A 22,486-nucleotide genomic window follows, 5' to 3' on the forward strand; every position below is an offset into this window, starting at 1 on the left:
AACACCCACAAGAACAAAACACAGGCTGTAGACTTCATGGTGATAAAGATGTGCTCAGGAGTATAGCTCATTAAAGCAGAACTCACTACCATCACTGTCACCATAAGCATGGTAACTCTAAATGCAAATATTTATTTTGGCTCTGGCCTTTACTAATTAAGTTGGATCATTCTAGATGATGCAACAGAAAAGAGCTCTAGAAAAATGATAAACATTTTCTAGTGTGAGTTTTTAAAGAAAATGTAATGCAGAAGAAAAAGTGAATTACAATAGCAGAAAGCAAAAAAACAACACAAAAAGGACATTTAAAAAGATCATGAAACAACAGTAAAAATAAAGGGCAGCAACAACACCCAACTTCTGCCCTATGATCCATAAGTTTTTCACTTTGAGTCCAGGAAAGAACACCTGCCCATTACCTGCTATTTTATAATTAACTATGTAAGTTATATATGAAGCTGTACTCTTAAGACAGGAGACCCAACTTTTAAGCAGATGCTTAAATTTTATGCTCATTGCTGCTTGGCTTTTTGAAGCAGTTCCTCCCAGAGAAAGACATTGAAACTTCATCATTTACTAAATAGTGCAGGTACTGTTCATATGAACAGTCATGAAGACAAGCCTGATTTTTAAGTTATGGCAGACTTACAAAGTGAGAGTCGGCTACATCTATAAAAGTACATCAGGTGTTTTGGTTTTGTTTTTTGGGTTTTTTTTAAATGTAGCAATTTGTAATGACCAAAAGCAGTCCAGACTTCGATGAATATTGGGTCTTCAAAGAAGAAATTTTATCACTCTAAATGCATACTGTGTTGCTGCACTACAGATAATGGCAGACTTCCATCCTGGCAGGTCCCACATAGAGGTTTTCATTCAGAAACAGAAGAGGTTTCTGTTTACTTTAAAACACCTTGAAAGCTATTTAGGAACAGAGAATCCCAAAAAACTAGCCCTGAACACTTCTGAGTGTCTTGGCATCCTACCTACAGTCTGGAGCACACTAAAGAAGCAGAGTCATTAAATGCTTATGGTATGTGCTTTTCAAGCTGTGATTTGCCTTCTGTACTTATGCAGGGACCCAGAAAATTCTAAAAGTAAACTTGTGTTTAAATGGGAGGAAAATCCTGACCACAAACCAGTAGTTTTTAAACTGTTTGAAGTAACTGTATATAAACCAAATACAAATACCTGCATGCTTGGTGGCAGCCTACCTGAATTGACTGCTTTTACTTCAAGTTAAATTTCTAAACAAAACTCAGCCACCAGAAAAAAAGCTAGTATTTTACTTCGCCAGGAGATTTTATATGCAAACATTTTTTAGTCACTGTTGCTGGCAGGGGTGTACTGCTGGGTAGTATCAAATTGATATTAAATGTGAATTAATGCATTAGATTAATTAGAGTAAGAGAAGACAAATATTTTCTTTACTTCTCATAGGCAGTGCCTAACTCCTTTATGATCAGGAAATCCATTTACTGATAGGTTTTTATTTTACAAAAATCAGACTAAGGAACTGTCAGCATGAAATCGTGAGTACTCTTGTTTCCTGTGATTTTCAGGGGGTGCTTAGCACTCAGGCCATGGTTTCCAGAGTATGCAGATAAAGCCTCAGTTAATTATAGAGTATGCAGATAAAGCCTCAATTAATTACATCAAATGCAGTTTCAAATGCATCCTTTAAAAGATCAAACCTGAAAGGCTTATGGCCTATGCTTCCATTATTTTCACTAGCACTAGATGCCCAAGGGAAAAAGATTATATATACATACGTAGAGAGATGTAAATATACAAGTGAACTCTTTATGTGAGGAAAGACTCTCAAATGTGTATTTCACACATAGAGTTGAAGGGATCTTAGCCAATTTTGCCAACGTTCACAATTAAGTAACTTCACCCAAACTTTCTGCATTTTCAGTGTGGAAAAATGTTTCTTTCTTATGTCCAATTACTTTAACAGTACAGTTTCTTGCTCATTTTATTCTCATTTTGTCTTTTTTTTTCCATCTTCTTATTGAGAAAAAGGCTTTTCATATTACTTAACAGTAACTGAAAATTGCCAAAAACTCAACAGCAAGAATTTTTTTCCATATGGAACTGTAACAGCTATCCCACAAGATGGAACAGCTAATAAATTAATTTGGTTCCCAGTTATAATAAAGATTGTTTAAAGGAATATGTGCTAGAAAGGACACCTGTGTAGGGTGGCATGTAAGCTGAGTGCTTTCTGAAAGAACAGTTGTGAGGAACTGCTGTTTGCTGCTTAAAGCAGGGTCTCTGAGCACTCTGCCTACAAAAAGCAAAATGTTGGTCTAGTACTTAAAAAGGTCATGGACTAGTGAGTTCACGTTGGATTGTTTGAATCAAACTTTCTGCTGTTGCCAGAATGAACAAATCCTCGATGGTAAGTGCAAAAAGGGGTAAGTAGTAAAACTGGTTTTCTAAGACTGAACCACAGAAGAATATATAGAACAGCAACTGAGTTCTTTTCTAACTGACAAGTATTACTACACTGCAAAACCTTTAAAGAGCTTATTTTTTGTGGACTTGATGTGATATGTCTGTAGCAATGCCTCACCAGTAACAACTGAATTGTATCAACAATGCAGAGAGGATCACTTGAAGTTCTCTGATTGCTAGACTTGGCATTTCTACAACTATGGTATATATTTCTCCTTTACTGAAATTACAAAACAGTGACCAAAATCTTCAGGTTATTATATTTTTATAGAATATAGAAAGAATTAGAAATAAAATAGAGAATAATTTTATGTCAGTGTATTCAAATATTTATAGATCTAATAAAGTAGTCAAAATGCTTGATTTGGCTAATAAAAGATAAACAACTGCAAAAATAGATTGGTTTTTTTGGGATTGATTTTTTTAATAAAAGGAACTAGGTATCCTAGCAGAGTGAAGAGTTACAATAATGTGATTGCTAAGAACCACTTGGTATAGCTTAGTAACTCATTTAGTTACTAAGCTATACCAAGTACAAGTGCCTTATTCTTGCCTGGGTGGAGAAGGAATAGTGTTGTTGAGAACATCATATTTTTAGGGAAGAGTAAGAGCACATTATTCTCAGGAAGAAAAAAGAAAACATGGTAGGGAAAGCTAAAATTAACTGGAATTACTCCACAAAGTGACTCAAGAACTGGCTTACTTGAGATGCTGCAGCAGAAGCAATGCATTCCACATGATAGGCTTGCAGGCTCTCCAGACAGTCCCCAGTAACAGCTGCTTGCCAGAAGACAGGCAGGAAAATGATTCTGTTAATGTGTTTACTTGGATGTTCCATATTCGGACTCATACATTGGCAATTTTCCCTATTATCTTCTGTATCTGCAGTTAGTCTCAACTTCAGATGTTGCCCACCTCTAACATGCAATTTGCAGCGTGGTTGTACAAATTTCCATGCTCTGGGACAATGGAAATTAGGAAACTCCGGGATGTTAACACCATGCTCTTCCTATTTTAGCCTTTTGTAATGCCACTGCCTATTCTTCGTACTGCCTGAAAGCTGGCTTGATTTTGGCTGTCTTAGGAACATTTTGTTTTGTGGACCAAAGCATTTCTACTTCAACAAAATCACTTTTGATTTTACACTTCACTGTGACATCTCAATGACTGGAGAGAGGACAGAGAAGCAAAAATGGAATCCCAAAAATGCTAGCCCTTTATTTGTATTTGATAATAATAGCTGTTTAGAGACCCAGGTGGAACTTCCCAGCCTAGAAATTTAAAATATATGAAGGAGTGACTTCTCTTGATAAGATTTGCTTTGAGCAAAAAAAGAGTGCACATCCTGCCTTTCTCTTGTTATTTGAGCACATACTCACTGGCAAGGCTGGTGAGTGGTAGGGAAGAAAATAAGAAAGCACAAGCCAAATAAAAACTGAAAGCAGTAAAACTTTATAATCTTGCTTAGATAATTCCAGCTATTGTCCCACAGTTCCACAACATCAAAAAGCTTCTACAAAATAATTATTATAAAAACATCCTACAACTCACAGAAGCAAAATGTTTATAGATTGAAAGAGTTTCATTGCACAGGTAACAATGACTGGCCTATGACCAGTATAACATTCTAGACAAAAGGTGCACTATGTGTCTTATTTTATCTCAGCAAAAGCTCCTTCTAGAGTGGGGAATAAGTAAAAATCATTTATTGGAAGAGTCTTGCTTCATAGTCGCAATTTGCAAAGACAAATTAGTGATGTTCTCAATAGCAAAGGTCAAATGGTTCTGTTGCTTAGGCATCAAACTCAGTACCAAAAAGAGTAAAAGGATCATTCTGGTTTGTTTGTGCCATTCAAACACTACTTGAACTCCTTTGTCTGTATTACTCCTGGTAAGATAACTTCTACAGAGGCATTTCTAAAGCTTCCACAACAGTCAGTTAAATTAGCTGCCAGAACAAAACTGACTGGACAATCTCAGCACTTTTGTTTGTTTACAAAATGAACAGTCACCAGGTTTCTGAAAAACTCATCCAAATGCTTTAAGGGATACTGTAACTTTTCTGGAATATCCAGGTCTAAGGCTTAGATCTTAAATGACTTGTCCAGCATGGAAAAAGAGATGAAGTTGTAGCTGGTAAAAGAGACCCTAATCTTATCCTAAGTACAGCTCTGACAAGTCAGTTTTTGGTCACTTGAAACTAGAAACACTTCCAGTATTAAAAATTTACATCACAAGCACAAAACAATGGCCTATGGTGACATGGTGTGTTGCTTAGATAGGCATTTATGCACACTTATGTTTAGGCTGCTGCTCTCAAAATGTATGAATGGTATAGCAATGATGACAACAGTTGCCAAGTACCATACACATAATACTGGCAGGAATCCATGGCTACCTCTTCAAAATAATCTGTGATTCTTTGTCTGTTTTGTAGGTCTTTTTTTGCCTGTCTGCTTTGAAGTTCTTCCAGATCTGAAGTCACAGTTATCCTACATCTGACAATACAGCAACCCAAAGAAAGAAGTGCATGTTAGATCATGTCCCAACAGAACTGCTAAGAGGGAATACACACAGGCAGAGATGGCAATGTACTGGAAAATATCATTGTCTCTAGGAAGCTCTGGAAAAGAGTAAGAGATTATGAACTGCTGTAGAATCTATCCACAGTAATGATTAACAAAACCAGGTATTTATTGCATCCTTGCAAGGAAAGCCCCATACAGGGTAGTTTCATTTTTTTGTAGGGGGTTATTTTCCAAACAGATTATCAAGTGCATCATTCAGCCCTCAGCAGTCAACTGTATCGTGTTGAGTTCCCATCCCAAAGTAAACATGAAATGCACTCAGACATTGTAGCTGTGCTATGGATTACTTCTGATTCTGCACCAATCTGATATTTACACCAGACAGGCAAGAATTTTTCTGACCATAATATTAAGATGACCTGTGTGCCTCATAAGCTAATGACAATCTGGCACCCTGGAGAGATTATGCATGAGTGCATTCATCAGAAGATTTAGGGCTTGGATCTGCTCTTAGATGCTGTGACTTGTGAAATTTAACAATACAAGTGTTCTACTTTCCATTGTGAGTAGAATGAGTAACCAGTTAAATCCTGAGGGCAGGTCACACCAAATCCATGCAAACTAAAGCTAAATATCTTTATACAAGTGCTGCTCAAGTCAAGCTTTTCTTTAAAACGTCAGTGTGTATTTTTAGGAGATTAAAGACAACAATGAAGAAATATATTTGCATCCCACTCCAATCTGGCTTGGTCTTCATGTCTCTATGTAGATATTTCCAACACTTTAGTAAGTATGGTGTTTGAGTTGGCAGTATTCTACTGAAACTATTTTAAGTTTCATAAAACCGTTTCTTTTCATCTTCTAGGCCTCAGTTTAAGTGTGAGATACCAGAGAGATCAAATGCTAGCCAGAGTACATAGTATTTTTTTCTTCTCAATCAATTAATGAACTTCTAATTCATATGTAGTTCAACACTATATATACTTTAAAAGTAAGCTAATCAAATACCAGAAAATTAGTGCTGAATATATGTTTAGGCATATCCTCCTACCACAGTTGACAGGCTTCAGAGCCAGGTGAATGTTCTACACCAAAACAAAAGGTAACTGCTGACTACATGGTTTGACCAAACTGGTCTAATCTATCATGTTATATTTTTGTCAGGTCTATTGTCTCTTTTGCAATTCTGGGGTTTTCACCTTCTGTTTTCCTCTCTTAACTTCCCTACAATGGGCCTTTCCATACCTATTGGTATTGTCTAAGTTTTATGCATTCCCTTTCTTTGCTAGTGGATATTTGATGTATTTGTGCTATTCAACAGAACAACGTCCACATTCTCCTGCATACTTAGGCCAGACTCCACATATGAAACTGCTTAGTATCTGTACTACATTTGGAGCACTCAATGAATCCAGTGAGAAGGGGGTGTCATGATGGCAAGGCTGTGCTCTTTAGTATCTGCGCTATATTTGGAGCACTCAATGAATCCAGTGAGAAGGGGGTGTCATGATGGCAAGGCTGTGCTCCAGGTAAGTACATCAGTGTCTTTAAGTGCGCTTCTCCTCCTCTGCATTTTCTGTGTGTGCTGTCGGTATCTTCTTCATAACAGCACTCCTACTTTATCGGTAAGCGCTTATGACTGTGGTAGCTTATCTTTCTGGTGGGTCTGTCAACTCCCCAACCTCCACAACAGCCTCTCGGCACAAAACCCGTGACCACCCGCTCCCTTCCTTGGCTGCCCTGGGGAGCACAGTCGGGCTGCCACCACGGCAGGGGACAGGCTGACACACAAAATTATTTTCTAAGGCGGAGTTCTGAACGCGCCGGGACGCTCGGAGAGGGCAGGGTGTAGGGGCGCGGAGGATCGCGGAGTGCCGCCCTGCTCCCGCCCCTGCTGGGTCCGTCCCGTCCGGTCCCGTGCCCGCCGGACCCGAGCCCGCGCACGAGTCGGACCCCGCCCGGCCGCCGGCTCGCCTCTCCTCCGCTGCACTCGCTGCGCGGGCTCGAAAGATGGAGGGCTACGGGCGATTCTTGGCACTGCTGGCTTCTGCGCTGCTGGTCGGCTTCGTGTCGGTCATCCTCTCCCTCGTCTGGGTCTTCCACTACCGCGAGGGGCTGAGCTGGGACGGCAGCTCGGCGGAATTCAACTGGCACCCCGTCCTCCTCGTCACGGGCTTCGTCTTCATCCAAGGCATCGGTGCGTCGGGGGCCCGGGCCGGCGCGGAGCTGCGGGGGAGCCGGGCCTGCCTGGGGCCGGGGCGGCGCGGCCGGGGCTGCGCGGCGCGGGAGGCTCCGGGCGGAGCCGGCGGGGCGGCCCGCGGCCGGCAGCGGGTCACAGCGGGAGCGCAGCAATCGGTCCGCAGCTTGGGGAAGCCAGCATTCCCGGGAAGGGACAAAGAGTGCCTTGTAATAAGCCAAAATTGCTACATACGGGGTTTGAGTTGTTTTGGGGTTTTTTTTCTGCAAGCACTTGTTTATCCTGGCCCGGGGATTGCCGTGCATTTTGAGTAACGCCTGCGAGGTGTGTTTTTCCTAGGCAGCTGGAATTTATGCAAGTAGAAAATCAAAATGCCAGAAATGTTGCCCTAGGAAAGTTTCTCTTTGGGCTCTCTTCCATGTCCCAAGAAGAGAAAGGAAAGTTCAGTATCACAGAACTTGATCCAGGAGCAGGGTTTTGGCCACAGAAAACGCAGCACCACAAGCACAAGCAAAATGCAGTTCTTCAGGCTAGAATTAGGATGAATTGTTGTGTAAAGTATATCTCTTAAATGAATCATTTGTTCTGTTGCTTAAATAACATATAATCATTAAGATACAGGGTTGCTTCTCTATTTTTTTTTTTTTAAGAGTGTAGGAACTTTGGATTTCGTAGAGTTCAGTCATGGACTAACATTTTCCCGTTACACTTCCAGCCAGTCAAAAGGCTGGAAGATGCTGAAGGTTGTCTTGTTCTGGCTATGAAGAGAACATTGAGATTTAAACATACACTGTAAATTTTTGTTTTTCAGTGGGAGTGGGGCTGTTCTCAGCTTCTTTTTGGCTTCAAGCTGCAAACCAGTGTTGAGCAATAAACCATACTTTGAAGTTGTTTTACATAATATTGCTCAACAGGAAGTGTCATTTCAGGCTATAAATAAGCAATAAAAACCACCTGTTCACTTCACTACTAAGATCTATAATACTTAATGTGCTCAACCTATTTTTTTTATACATAAGCATAGAACTTTTGAAGAAAATAGGGAGAAGTTTTCTGCAGCTTATTCCTATGTATTTTCTGGGTTTTTTCCTCTGAAACTCAGTTTTTTCCCTGTGTCACGGAGAAAGGGCGTTGCCCCAAGCTCTGTTTAGGTAAGGACATATGTAAAGTCAATAGAAGTTTACCACAGCTAAGAAACCACATGCATACAAGGAATTCACTAATAATACAGTATAATTTAGGAAGTACTATTACATAATAGGAAAAGCAAAGCTGGAGACTGAAGGGGTGTTGTAGTAAATCAGATGCAATATCAACAGATAAGATGCCACTGTGAATCTGATTCAAATTTGGCTGATGGAAGTCTGCCACTGAATTCAAAGCAATTTGGATGAGAGTGAGAAATCAGATACCTCTTTGGACACATACAAGAAAGATAAGTCTTTAAGTATTTGAAAGTAGGAAGGTGTAGCTAAAAAAACCTTGGTTAAATATGAGTAGAGGATTTTAAATAATATACCAACTGTTTCTTGAGTTTAATAGTCTATACAAAGGCTGATGTTGGTCAATAACTCCAGAATTTTGCTCTGTACATTTGTAAAAGGATGTCCCATGCCATATAAAAATATTGCAAGATAACTCTGCCCTGTGTAATGGGTTTCAAAATCATAGCTCAAAACAGGAGTAAGGTCTGAGTCCAAAAGCTCAGGCCAGGGTGTCTACACTGTCAAATTTCTTAACAGTACTAGAAATGTTCTGCCTTGAGAAAGCTCTCCATGAGGCTGCTTTACCATGTCATCACCAAACACTCTAATTGTGTATGTGCTTTTAACCTAAGCTGTTTTAATTTTGACATGAAATTACACATCACATCTGAGTAAATTTTTAAGAGCTTGTTCTCACTGAAAGGTGAATCTTCCTTCTTTCCCCTTTGTTCCCCAGACTGGGCTGTGGCATGTAACATGGTAATGAATGGTATTGTTAACAACTGGCCAAAGCATTAGTTGGTTATTCCTTGGTTTCCTATTGTAATGTTTATGGGAAACAACTTAGAAAATTCAAGGCCCAGAGATCTGAGACTATGTGGACAAGTGACTAGGGAGTTTGATAGTGCTTCTGAAAGTTAAATCAGCTAGATGACGACCAAAAAATATTATATAAAAATTTTACTCCCGACTTGACCCTCTGAGATCAAAGACTAAAAACTGAGACCAGGACCTATGGTCTTGAAGTTTTATTCATACAGAGTCCAGTACTCTGCTGCACCTTGAATAAATTATTGACAATACCGTGGGACATATGGTAAGAAGGATTTATTTGGAATATCCTCACGGGATGTTGAAACTTGTTTTGGGGCCTTTTGACACATCTGCTTCACAAAATTAGAAGTAATTTTCATTAGTATTAAGTTGATTAATAGTAGTCTAATATTATTGGATATTATTGCCAGCTGGCTGAACATGAGCCAGTGTGTGCCCAGGTGGCCAAGAAGGCCAACAGAGTCCTGGCCTGTATCAGAAATAGTGTGGGCTCTATTGCCCAGGGCAGTGACTGTTCCCCCTGCACTCGATACTGGTGAGGCCGCACCTCAAATCTTGTGTCCAGTTTTTGGCCCCTTAGTACAAGACACTGGGGTGCTGGAACAGGTCCAGAGAAGGGCAGTGAAGCTGGTGAAGGGTCTGGAGCGCAAGTCTGGAGAGAAGCAGCTGAGGGAGCTGGGGGTGTTCAGCCTGGAGAAAAGGAGGCTCAGGGGTCCCTTATTGTTCTGTACAACTGTCTGAAAGGAGGCTGTAGCAAGTGGGGAAAGATCTAATTTCCCAAGTAACAAGTGAGAGAACAAGAGGAAATGGCCTCCAGTTGCACCAGGGGAGGTTAAGATTGGATACTCACAAAAATGTCTTCACTGAAATGGTGGTCAGGTATTGAAATGGCTGCCCAGAAAAGTGATGGAATCTTTGTCCATAGAAGTGCTCAAAAAACACACATGTGGTGCTCAGGACATGGTTTATTGTAGATGTGGCAGTGACAGGTTAATGGTCAAACTCAATTATCTGAGAGGTATTTTCTAACCTCAGTGATTCTAGGATTCTATGAGTCTAACATTATAATGTAAAGTCACTTTGGGAACTGTTGGAGGTGATAAGCTTGGTGTGCAGAATCAGATTTCTGTAATAGATTGCTTTAAGACAGTCAAATCATCTTATAAACAAGGTTTCTATCTTCCTGATTTTGTAGGATTTACTACTGTTGCTTTTTAAAGTAGAAGCCAAAACCAACCTAAGTGCTGTATATATTTAAATATTCTAAGGAACAATTTCATTCCAGTATTATATTTTTACACAGTATGTAAATGCATACATTGATTTAAAATCTGATCATAGTATGGAGATTTGACTTGTAAATGGTTTTCTTTGTGAATTATTTACTGTAGTACTGTATTTATTGAAATGCATTCAAGTTTAAAAAAAAGTGTGAACAGAACTTGAAAAGAATTTGTCATTTATTACTACTATTCATCGGAACATGCAGAGATAATATTCTATTTATTTTCCATAATCTATACTTTTTGCCTAAAATGCAGGGGTTGTGGAGAAGTAATGAATGACTAGGGCACATAAGAATCACTTAGGTAATACTTTCTTATTTCTTAATGTTTGGAACAGGATTTTTTTAAAAGAACCTACATAAATTATTATTCCTTTGTTTTATTATAGATAATTATATACAAAATTTTCACTATAATTTCATAAGCAGAAGCCTTAAATTAGGATGTGATGAATCACTGAGTGGAGTTCAGACTTTGCTCAGGCAAGACATTATAGATGGGGGCATCAGTCTTTATTGCTCAAATTATCAGTTGTCCTTATAAATATTTGTCCCCTGTTAGGTGAATATATTTATGTGCTGTCACACATCCAGAATTACTATCTAGTTTGTAATCAGATGTACCTTGAACTTCAGTGATAAAATCTGGTCCATTTGTGTCCCCTGTGGAAAGCATTTGGGTTGTATGACAGACAGGGGACAGTTGTGACAGATAGGGGCAGCAGGGATCTTGGAGAAAACTCGGCAAGAAGCAGCTCTAGGTTAAGTTATTTTTATGGATCATCTGGAGTTAGAGCAATGGAAATTATTGTTTTGTTCAGACTGGAAAAAACACTGTCTGCTAGAGTTATTAATTCAAGTATAGGCAAAACTTCCCTACATTCATCTAACAGTAGTGGAAGACTTGTATTTGTTAAATGTTTTTGTCTCTAAAGTCAGATTATGATTCCCTAATGCTGAAGAGCATTTCCCCATTCAAAGTAGTCTTACTGATATCAGTGTAATAGACAGTTATATAAGTATCTATGCAATTAGAGAATAGCATTAGCCAAAGTTGCAAAGAGAATAAATATTATAAAATAATCCTACATGCTTTCTCAACAAGAATCAGGCTATAATGCTCCAATCTGACTAGCAGCAGAAAAATCAAAATCCTATGCCAAATCCCTGTTAAATCAATTTAATGACTGAGGAAAAGATGATACCAAGTTGTTTACTGGGGTATTTTTTGAAACACATTTAAGTTTGTGGGATTTTTTATAATTGAGAATAATTCCCTAAAAAGCCATATTTAAGCTTCAGTTCAGAGTATGCTATGCTAAGTGTATGAAAAAAAGCCTTTTAATAGACTATTTAGAATACTTCAGGTTGGATTTTGCTGTAATTTACAATGTAACTCTGTGAATTATGCGTAATTATTAACATTTGAAAGAAATTATTCTATAAGGCCTAAAATCTTGTTTCCCTTCTTTCTTCAGCTATTATTGTGTACAGATTGCCCTGGACCTGGAAGTGCAGCAAACTCCTAATGAAGTTCATACATGCTGGATTAAATACCACAGCTATGATTCTTGCAATTGTTTCTATGGTAGCCGCGTTTGAATACCACAATGCCCAGAACATTCCTAACATGTACAGTCTGCACAGCTGGATTGGGCTGACTGCTGTTATATTTTATTCTCTCCAGGTCAGAATCTAACTGTATTTATAAACAGCTTATAAATTTGAAGAATGTTTTTAGTTAATTCAGGCACAATAGGCTCTTGCTAGTACATTTTAACTACTGGGATAGCTATTTTACACTCTGATTTGGCAAATTATCATGTAAATATACAAATACTGGATCATTAACTTTGAAGAAAAATGCATTTTTAAGCCTGTTTTGTTTATTTGCTGGTATAATGGCCATTAGCCTACAATACACTTACACAGTAGTGTGTTTCTAAGCCACATTAACTCCTGAATTTACAGCAAGTTACTTGGTTTGTTGGCAGCATATTTAAATATAGTTAGAACATTTATTAAGGAAGTCTCAAATGAAGTAACAGCTTTTCTTTTTTTTTTTTTTTCCAGTTATGTCTTATTTAAGTAGTCACTTCTTGGCCTCAAGACTTTTGTTAATCAGCAGAACAATTGCATCAGTAGAGATGTAAAGGATCTGACACCTGAATGAGCTACTAGTGGCTAACCAGTTTTCCTGAATCAGCAGAACTTTGATAGATGTTTGTGGGCGTGCTTTTAACTGCTCCTCTTGGCAGAGAATTAGCATTATTGTAATGTAAAATGAGCTAACTTCATGTGTTTTGCATTTGGCAAAGAAGAGCAACCATGCCCTGAAATTTACAGAACACATACAGATGCTTCTGCATATACATGCTGAACTCCCTATACTGTGTTCTTACACTATGGAGATTTATTTTGTTCCTTCAAATATTTTTTTCCCGAAAGACTAAAAAGAAAAAAAGTCTTAATTATCTATGATCAAGCACAGAAAACCTCAGCTAAGGGATTTGGGTTCTGGACTTTATTCTTCACTGCTCAGGCCAAGAGGTACAGGAAACAGTGTTGAAATAGTGTTTTTAACATTTAGAAAAAAAGAAAGCATATTGCAGCATTGTTGAGTATATTCTCTACAGCTGAACAAAGTAATAAGTATTAATATTAATGAATAAGAAAAAACAATGTTAAAATTAAGCTTGTCCTAACAATGCAGGTATTTCAAGGAAATCTGTGCTGTCACTACACTGAGTATCAGTATTTTTTCTAATGGTTAAATGAAGAATTGTGACTAAAATCCTAGTTCTACTTTTCATTTTGCTACTATAAACGTGATCAATGGCACTTAATGCCTTGCCTGTCAAATCAAAAGATCCTTAGTGTTCCTTCTTCCAATCTGGGATGTAAGTCTCCAGTCAGAGACTGATGTTTGTTAAGTGACTGAGCACTATAAAGAATAGTCACAAAGCAGTATCTTTGTTAACAGAGAAGACCCTTGGCATTTACCAGAAGGGGCACATCAGTCCTATGCTCACATAATACTCTGCCTGCAATATTGTAACTATGTTGCAATTAGGCCAAATGCAGGTTAATACAGTATATAGCACACTACATAACATAAATTTAAGAATAGGGCAAAAGCATAAAATGAGACTGTCTCTTGGAAAATGATGTCTCTGGAAAGAAGAACTCAAAAATGACATGAAGCTCTAAATGAGTTCTCACAATGCTGTGACAACAGGAAAAAAGATGGCATTAGTGAAACTAATATGAAATATTATGGATTTTTTAATATAAAAGAATGATCAGAAAAATAAAAAGCAACAAACCCAAAGAAATTCTGGAAAAGTAATTTGAGGGCTGGAAAAGCTATTTTCCATTGCAAGACTTTAAAAACTCCAGCTGTTAAGCAGATCTAAGATTAAGAGATGATTTGATTATGGTGTACTAAAAAGCTTCCCAGGGAGAAAATATCAGGCTCTCTAATCCATTATGGAAAGATAAAACAAGGACTGAGTTAAAGCAGATGAAATACAAATTCATGTACTCTGTCTAATTTAGCAGCAGGGGTGAATAATGGTAAAACAAATAAAGAGAGGCTGCAACCTCAGCATGACTGGGCAAACCTGTGGATGCAACCATGGGACATGATGGGTTATTTTCCATCACAGAATTAGTGCTAATAGGAGGACTAATGTCCCCTGAATAACTTGATGCCACCCATACATGTCTTCACTCTGTAAATGCCATGTGATCAATATATTGAAAGACCATTCTCCTTCTAAAGATAGGCACTTAAATTAACTTAAATTCTAACAAGATAAAACTATTTAATCTACTCAAGTCAGAAAGTTAGGCTGCTTTCTGATGCTCCTTTATGTGCAAATCTGCAACAGGAGCAGAGAACAGGACTTGATAAGACTGTAAAAATGTGGCTCCTCACACTATTACTATATTAGTGAATTAGTGACACTGAAAACTTGTGTTTCCAGTACTTAGTTTGGGTTGGAGTTTTAGCACTATGAGTAAGTTTGGACACTGATATTATGTAGGATGATTTATAAAATATTTAATGTCTGCTTTCCAAGTGCTAATATAGAATTTTGCTTTGGTTTTGACAGGAAACACATTCAAAAATAGAAATGCCAATTACTTTCAAATTTTTACCTGAAGACATCTCAGAATGGAATTTTATGATTATTTTTGTTCTGCTTGAGAAGTGTAGCATGTTTTCCATCTAGCCCTAACTATGAATCTGTTTTGGTTGTAGCTGTTCTGTGGTGTCGCTGTGTTTCTGCTCCCGTTTGCTCCAGCTCATCTCCGCGCAGCTGTCATGCCAATACACGTTTATTCGGGTCTGACCATCTTTGCAACAGTGATTGCAACAGCTCTCATGGGAATCACAGAAAAGCTTATATTTGCATTGTAAGTATTTGTTTCCACTTCTTTATTAAGGTTATACATTGCAAATATACTTCCATTTGCCCAGAATAATAAGCATCCAGTACTGGGACACTGTTTTGTTTTGTTTGTATTAAAAAGACCTACCTAGCAGGAGACTGCTGGTTTTAGACCAGGATTGTCTTTAAAACAATCTTTTCTGACCTCTTCTTTCTTTTTCCCCTTTCTAAGGAGAAGTCCTGCATACAGTGAATCCCCACCAGAAGCAACTTTGGTCAACTGTCTTGGTCTTTTGCTTGTCATATTTGGTTCACTTATTTTGTGGATGGCAAGCAGGCCCTACTGGAAGCGGCCCCCAGAAGAGAATGCTAAAATTATGAGGCCCATTGGAGCAACTCCTGAAGGCACAGAAGTAGAATCCACGATGACAAACAGCAGTAATGCAGATAAAGCTGATCTGAGGAGCAATACTGAAGAAGCCAAAAAACAAAACATCAAATTTGATGAAGCAGGACAAAGATCAACTATGTAAAGAAAATATACAGAATAAAAAGTACTATTATACTTCCAATTTCTCCCAGGTGAGGGTCCTTCTAATGTAGTTATATTGATATGTAAGTAGGTTGGGGGTTCATTTTTAGTATGGCTTGCTGAAACATACTCAAGTTTTCTGCATATGGATTTAAACTCCTGGAAGTCCCAGACATATTTTATTGGTCCATGACTAGTCTTTGCCTTGTTTAAAAAATCAAGAGCATCATATAATGGGAAAATCACATCATTGGAAACTGTCTTACATATAACTTCTTAATTTAATGCTTATCTCTCTTATAGTCATGAAAAATTTAACAAGATTCAGGCTAAATTTTTCTCTTGAGTGCTTTTGCAGGTTATGAATCAGCCATGAAGTATACCATACAGAATGATTTAGTTTGTCACACCTAAATTTCCTGGTAATGTTCACTTTGTTGAAGCTTTGATTGCTCTAGCTGATTAAGCCTCGCACTGGCTGCTATGTTCGACGGGATTTGAGGTAATTCTGCACTTTACAGAGCTGCTTCATAAAAATGTTTATTCTACAATTTTTAACTAAAAAAAAGAGAAAAGTTTGCTAGATATCTTCATAAAAGGTTATATTACCTTTAGAAACTTCTGGGAGTTTTTGGTCTTGTTTTTTTAAAAAACAGAATGTATCTGTTGGCCTTTCAACAAATTCTACCAAATACATTGTATACAGACTATTTTTGGCTTTGAATTATGTGCAATTATTAGTGTAATCTAAGAAATGTTAAGACATCCAAATGCAGAATTTGTCTTATTTGAAAAGCTATAGAAACACACTTAGAAAAATGTATCACTTAAACTAAGTCTTCCTTTTATCCCAGAAGGCAGCATTTTAGTTCTTTATTTGATTGCACAGTTCTGCTGATTTATGGTACTAGACTAGAATCTAGGTGGTTAGAAACCAGAAAAAATCTGCTATCAGTCTCACAGAAAAAAAAATTAGCTTCAAGTGAGAAATACTTTCTCCAGCACACAGGTGAGCTTTGCTCTTTTATTAAAATGCTACCTGTTAACTGAAAGCCAATTTGAGTATCTCCACACTGACGTCAAAAGCATTATTATCATAGGCACCAAGACATGCTTTAGTATGTAAGCAATCTATACAAACTCTATGACTTTTTAATTTGAAATTATTGTTTCAAATAATGCAATTTTCTCTAAATAATGAAGAGTTCCTACTGGCACTTTACTTTTATAGCTCTTTCTAGTAACTGAAATATTAATGTATTATGCTCATTCATTAATTTCACAGATACAGACAATATTTATACTTCTACTACTATGGAAGAATAATTATAGTAGATTATTTGGACTGCATATGTCCAAAATGATGAGCCATTCTATTATCTCTTGTAAAAGCTGCAGAGCCCACTACAAATACAAATTAACCACTGTTCATGTTGGAATATAGATAGTTTCAGACAGCAAATAATTTCCTACTTTTAAATACTACATAAATTTTTATCTACTCCAGCTTTTAAAAACACTTTAATATATTACCCTTCAACAAATGCGCCATTTTTGTAGTTCACTGTGTGTTTGTACAAACTATTTTGGACATGAGTTATTTTGGGTCTTCTCTGACAAAAAGTACCTCAGTTCCTGTTATTTGATTTTTAATAATATTTTACTATTTGGCGAATGCAGTACAGAAAGCTAGCATAATAAAATATTTTAAAAACTTTATTGCTGTACCACTTGGTACTCAAGAACTACATCCCAGAGTTCTATAGTTTCACTTATAGGTTTGTGGGTGACTGGGACCAACCTCACATTAATGTATTTTTCCACTGCAGAAAATGCCTGCTTTTAATGTACAATTCAGGTATGACAGAAGGAACACTAACCTAAACTGCTAAACTAATGTGTGAGCACTTCTCCAGTCCCACTATGTGCAATGAATCAAACAGTGAAGCATGACAGAGGAAGTGAATAAATGAGCTTACTTGCTGTAATTTACTATGCAGCTTTCTATACTGCACTCACACAGGCAACAGCATTTTAAATTGTTATGTATTGGCCTGTTACTGTGTCTCATCCACCTGTGAAAATAAGCTCACTCAATCCTTGCATAGGTCACATAATAAAAGCATATGCTTGTATGGAAGGTAGTCAATTGCCTAGGGATTGTTCTGGAAGAAAGTAACTGAACAGCGTACTGGAAACAAACACAGAATCTATGACTTCTTTTGTTACAGCACTGAGTTGAATGTATTGAAATGAACAGCTTTTAGGTGGTTGGCTCTATATGCTGTTAAATAAGCAGCATTCCTTCTGGTTTCCATTGATTGCCATGTACTGTTCAAGGGGAATGCTACTTGAAGAAAGGATGGTGGCATTTATTCTCTATTCTCAAGAAGTGCAAACGAGTACGAGTAACACCAAGGTTGTGGGTTCGAACCCCATGTGGGCCATTTGCTTAAGGGCTGGACCCGATCATCCTTCTGGGTCCCTTCCAATTCTGACTATGCTGTGATTCCGTGACATAAAACTGACTGAAAATCAAGGATTAGCAACCTTTTGAGAGGAGCCTCCCAAAACATAATTTTGGTTTTCAACTGAGAGGTTAAACGTGATAGTAGAAACTCAGCGGAAGCTGGAAGATTCCATCTGGGGAATTGTTAATCAGTGATATCTCACGTGCACGAACTCTGGGATTCTGGCTTCTGATCTTTGGAAGGTCCCCATGAGATGCAGTAGCTGTGAGCTCCTAAACCTTGATCAACCTTGGTGTGTGCAATTTATAACTGATAAAACATACTATAGACTTTTGGCTTAAGTCTAAATTGATTAAAAAGGCCTCTATGTATCCTTGCAAAAAAAAAATGAGGTTAGTTCAATGCTAAATAAAAATGCATAGGTGTTTGTAGAGTAAAAGTCCTAAACATGCTCCTCAAAGTGGCTTTCCATTAACTTTCCTTTTATGCAAATTTTCTTACCTGTATTTATGAGTAACATAAATACAGTAGCAACATAAGAAATGAAAAAAGTGTATTTTCAGAGATACAAATGGAAGGTAGAACTCTAGCTTTTTCATGGGTATTTTTATGCATGTTTGGAAATCATATACATGATTGTTTTTACAGGAACATGACTGTAGAGCTTACATTCCAGGTTTGGATTCCTATAAAAACCAGGAAGTTACAAAACCTAACAAGAAAGTGCTATCTTAAGATGCCTGGGAAAAAAAAATAGTATATTTACATGCTGTCATGCAGTATTATGCACAGAGCAGAAGAGTGTTTTTTCCAACATTAAGGAACTGAGAAATGATGGTGCAAATTAGATTCTAAAATTGAATGTAATTACATGTGTGTTTCTTACTACATGTAACCAAGAATATTGCATATGATAATGTAAATATGGATTACTTGTTTACATGGATATTTTATTGAGTGACTAAGAGATATTGCCAAATATTTTCTATTTGAAAAGTCTCTTTCTTTTGCTTTTATTTCAGAAAATTCCTTCCTCTGTTTTTAACTGTTCACAAGAACCTAAAAATTTATTTTATTATCCAAAGTGCTTATTTGTAGATGAGAGCAAATATTTAATTATAATGTCTCTTTTCATTATTCTTTTTTAAAATGTATTAATAAAAGTGATTTTTTGAGCTTGTGATATTATTGAGTACAGATTTTTATTGTGGTACTATACTGAGTACAGAGTACACATTTTTATTATGCTACTGTATTGAGTACTGAGTACAGATTTTTATTATGGTCATATAACTTCCTAAATTTGGATACAGATCAAATTGTTTGTAAATTACTTTTTAAAAACAGGAGGCCATTTGTACAAACTTTCTTACATATGTCTTAATTTCAACTATTTATGATAATCTTTATGATGAAATTTATGTACTCTGTAGTCTTAGGAACATAGTATTTAATGGAAAGTGAAAAAATTCACTGTATAAACAATTCATATTTCACCTTCTGATCATAACAGAAGTTCCTCACAGCAGTTAGAGGGAGGTAGAAAACAAACCAAAACTATCTTGTTGTGAGAATGCAATCGCAAATGTGGGAAAATCAAGAATTCTGATACATAATGGTAACAGAATGCACTGTAAGATTGAAAAATCCTCAGATAAGTAACAGCCAGACTAAGCACAGACCCCATGGAATCTTACCCAATTCAACATCTGCATATCAAGTTAGTCATAAATAGGTTAATGATCATAAAATGCTATAAAAGTAAAATAATCTGTATCAATGTATTGGTAACAACTAAGAATTAAGGTATTCTGAGTTTAATAAGTTTAACTGGAAATTATCCTGAAAATGTAGAGCATAAATTATTTGTGAATACCATAAGCTGTTGGCTAAAATTTTCCAACATTTTCATAATCATGAAATAATAAAAAATACTATTACAAACATCAACATTGTAGAAAACCTGTTGTATTCAAACCTGACAATTCCCTGTTGCTGAGAACTTCCCTTAACTGTTGCCTGTAGGCTGGATGTGTTGGGGAAAACTCTGGTAAAACAGTCCATGTTTTTAAAATATGGTGATTAATAAAAAATTCAGTAAAAAAATTTAGCAAAAACTCAATTTAAAATTGAAAGAGGGGACTCAGATTTTTACAGGAGTCATTTGTGTGGAAAAACCGGTTTTTTTAAGTAGTTAATTGAACCCTTGTAACTTACAATACAGATATTTGCATTGTGTTATGGTATGAGCAACACGTGTGATCTCTGTAAGACTAGTGGGCAGTAATGAGGGGTAAACTATGAGTCAGGGAGAAATTCAAGTCCAGGTCAACAAAATGGATGACAACTATTCCAGGCAATTCAGCTAAAAGAGAAGAGGTAATGTTGAGTTACTACTATATACAAACCAGAAACCTAAAAAAATGACAGGGCCCCAGCAAACTCTTACAGAAGGAGCAGAAACAATGGGTATAAATTTCAACAAGCTCAGCTATGTTCACCAAATGTACTCATCAGAGCCTCAGCCAACAAATGTTAGCATGGGGCTTGAGTTTACAGCTGAGTCCATGGCCACTTACACTGACTACTCACACTTACTACTGGCTCTCAAATTCCATATTTTGCTGGTCACCAAGTCATGTCATAGTTGCAAATACAGCTGTCAGATAAAAGTTTTGAAAAGGTTTCCAATTTGTAGTTCAATTTTCACAAGCTTTTCCTTTCAACAAAATAAAAAATCCATTAAGTAGTATTCAAATTCTGCAGGATGTAATCAAATATGAGTGTGATAGTGTATTTTTGTGGCAGATGATCCTGCTCATATGTGTATACAAGCAGTAATCCACTAGGTGGCAAGCACTACCAAAACGGCCTTTGGCAGATGCTAGACCAGCCTTGCTTTTAGGTGATACAGCATGATGAGTCATCTGCCTCAAAAGAAAAGCACAAGGTTAGTAGTCAAAAAACACACAGTCATGTCAGAATTTATATATTCACTTCTCTTTTCTTTTCAAGGGCCCACTCAGAATACAGTACTTCTTCACCCCTGGTGCTGGAAAATGTTCTTTATTGTATTCCACCTCTGAGCTCTTAAACTTCTGTTTGTAACTTTTGTGCAAGTCCAAGCTTAGTTAAAAGACACAACAAGATCAGAAAAGCATCAAAGTTTAGGGATAAGCTCATATACAAGACATGAAAGTAGCAAGAATTAGGAAAAGAACAGAATTTTACCATTTAACCTTGCAGCCTAAAGAAAAAAAAAAATTGATCCTGAAAAAGTAAACATGAGCGCCAATTTCAAATAACAGAAAAGTACATGCTGCCATCAGATACATGCTAACAGCTTCTGTTCCTAATTTAATCTCTTTGTGGATACTGGCTTGTTTTCTGATGATGTTTTCTGATCGATTCCACTGAACAGACTAGTTTCAGTACTACTGAAAGCTATTTTTTACATGGTATGCTAGTGCTATTGCTTGATCTTACTTGCTGACCCCTTCGGTCTACACTGGAAGTTATTGTGTCTCCTATGGCTAACTAGTACTGATGTAGACAAGGCACTGTGGTTTTTCACAAAGCTTGCTACTCGTGTTTAGGTCCATTAAGTGGCAAAATTCATGTAATTATGATTCTCCAGGACATTGCTCTCATTATTGTTATGACTATTGGATCTAGAAGAAATACTAGTTTAAAATACCCTAGAAATACAGCTTGAATGCTTGATCTTTTTGTTAAAAACAGCAAGTGCTGTTGCAGTTAAGGAATAGCTCATACGTCCCTGTGGCAATGGGAGCACTAATATTGTCTGGCTCCTGTTTCTGATCAGTTGTAGAGACAGATTAAAAATACAAGAAAATTTACATGACTGTTCATTGCTGTGATTACTGCATTAGTAATGAAGAATTTGAACAAAAGTTCAGTAAGGCAGAGCCTCTGTAATAATTTTAGTCTGTTTCAATGCAAGACTGCCAATGGACAATAACAACCCTGAATACAATAAGTCTTAGTGGCCCTTACCAGCCTCACCTGGGAGCCTCAACCCTCTCACTCCTGCTCATGAGTCCAGGGCCTTTAATCCTGCTCCACCTGGGTGTTCCAGCGCTTCCTGCATCCCCTTGGACCTGACTTCCTGGCCTGATTTCTGCCTGGTCCCATCTCCCTGCACCTGCCTACAGGTGACCACAGGACTCTGACCCTCAGTAGGTCGGGTTATGACCTGTGGATTGACTTTCCAGCACAACTGTCAGCCTGCTTCAGCAGCTGAACCTCGTTGCCATTCCCTGCAATTCGTGCCTCCCCTGCTGCCAGCCATTGCTCATTGCACCCTGCCAGCCATCTTCTTGCATGTTCAGCCTGTACTGTGAACTGGGTAGATCAGTCTTCATGAGGTATTTGCCACAGACAGACAGTAGCTTCCCCATTTATAACTATTTCTTCTCTTCATATTATTTTATGGAAATACTTTGCTTAAAAAGCCTTAAAATTATATTTTAGTTATAACAGACAAATAATGGATGAGGTGCATGGAGTGAACAGAGATATTTGCCAGACAGTTACTCAACAACAATAAAGCACCTTTT

General features: G+C 37.4%; 1 protein-coding gene across 1 annotated transcript; it reads left to right on the top strand.

Annotated features, from left to right (window-relative positions):
• Positions 1 to 6,695: 6,695 nt before the first annotated feature.
• Positions 6,696 to 19,089, top strand: LOC121335422 (plasma membrane ascorbate-dependent reductase CYBRD1). Its single transcript, XM_041403565.1, has 4 exons — positions 6,696 to 7,182; positions 11,985 to 12,193; positions 14,774 to 14,928; positions 15,136 to 19,089. The coding sequence occupies exons 1-4, from the start codon at positions 6,996 to 6,998 to the stop codon at positions 15,434 to 15,436; spliced, it is 852 nt and encodes a 283-aa protein (XP_041259499.1). The 5' UTR covers positions 6,696 to 6,995; the 3' UTR covers positions 15,437 to 19,089.
• Positions 19,090 to 22,486: the final 3,397 nt, after the last annotated feature.

This window comes from Onychostruthus taczanowskii, unplaced genomic scaffold, assembly GCF_017590055.1.
Source record: "Onychostruthus taczanowskii isolate IOZ18803 unplaced genomic scaffold, ASM1759005v1 scaffold20, whole genome shotgun sequence".
Lineage (NCBI taxonomy): Eukaryota > Metazoa > Chordata > Aves > Passeriformes > Passeridae > Onychostruthus > Onychostruthus taczanowskii.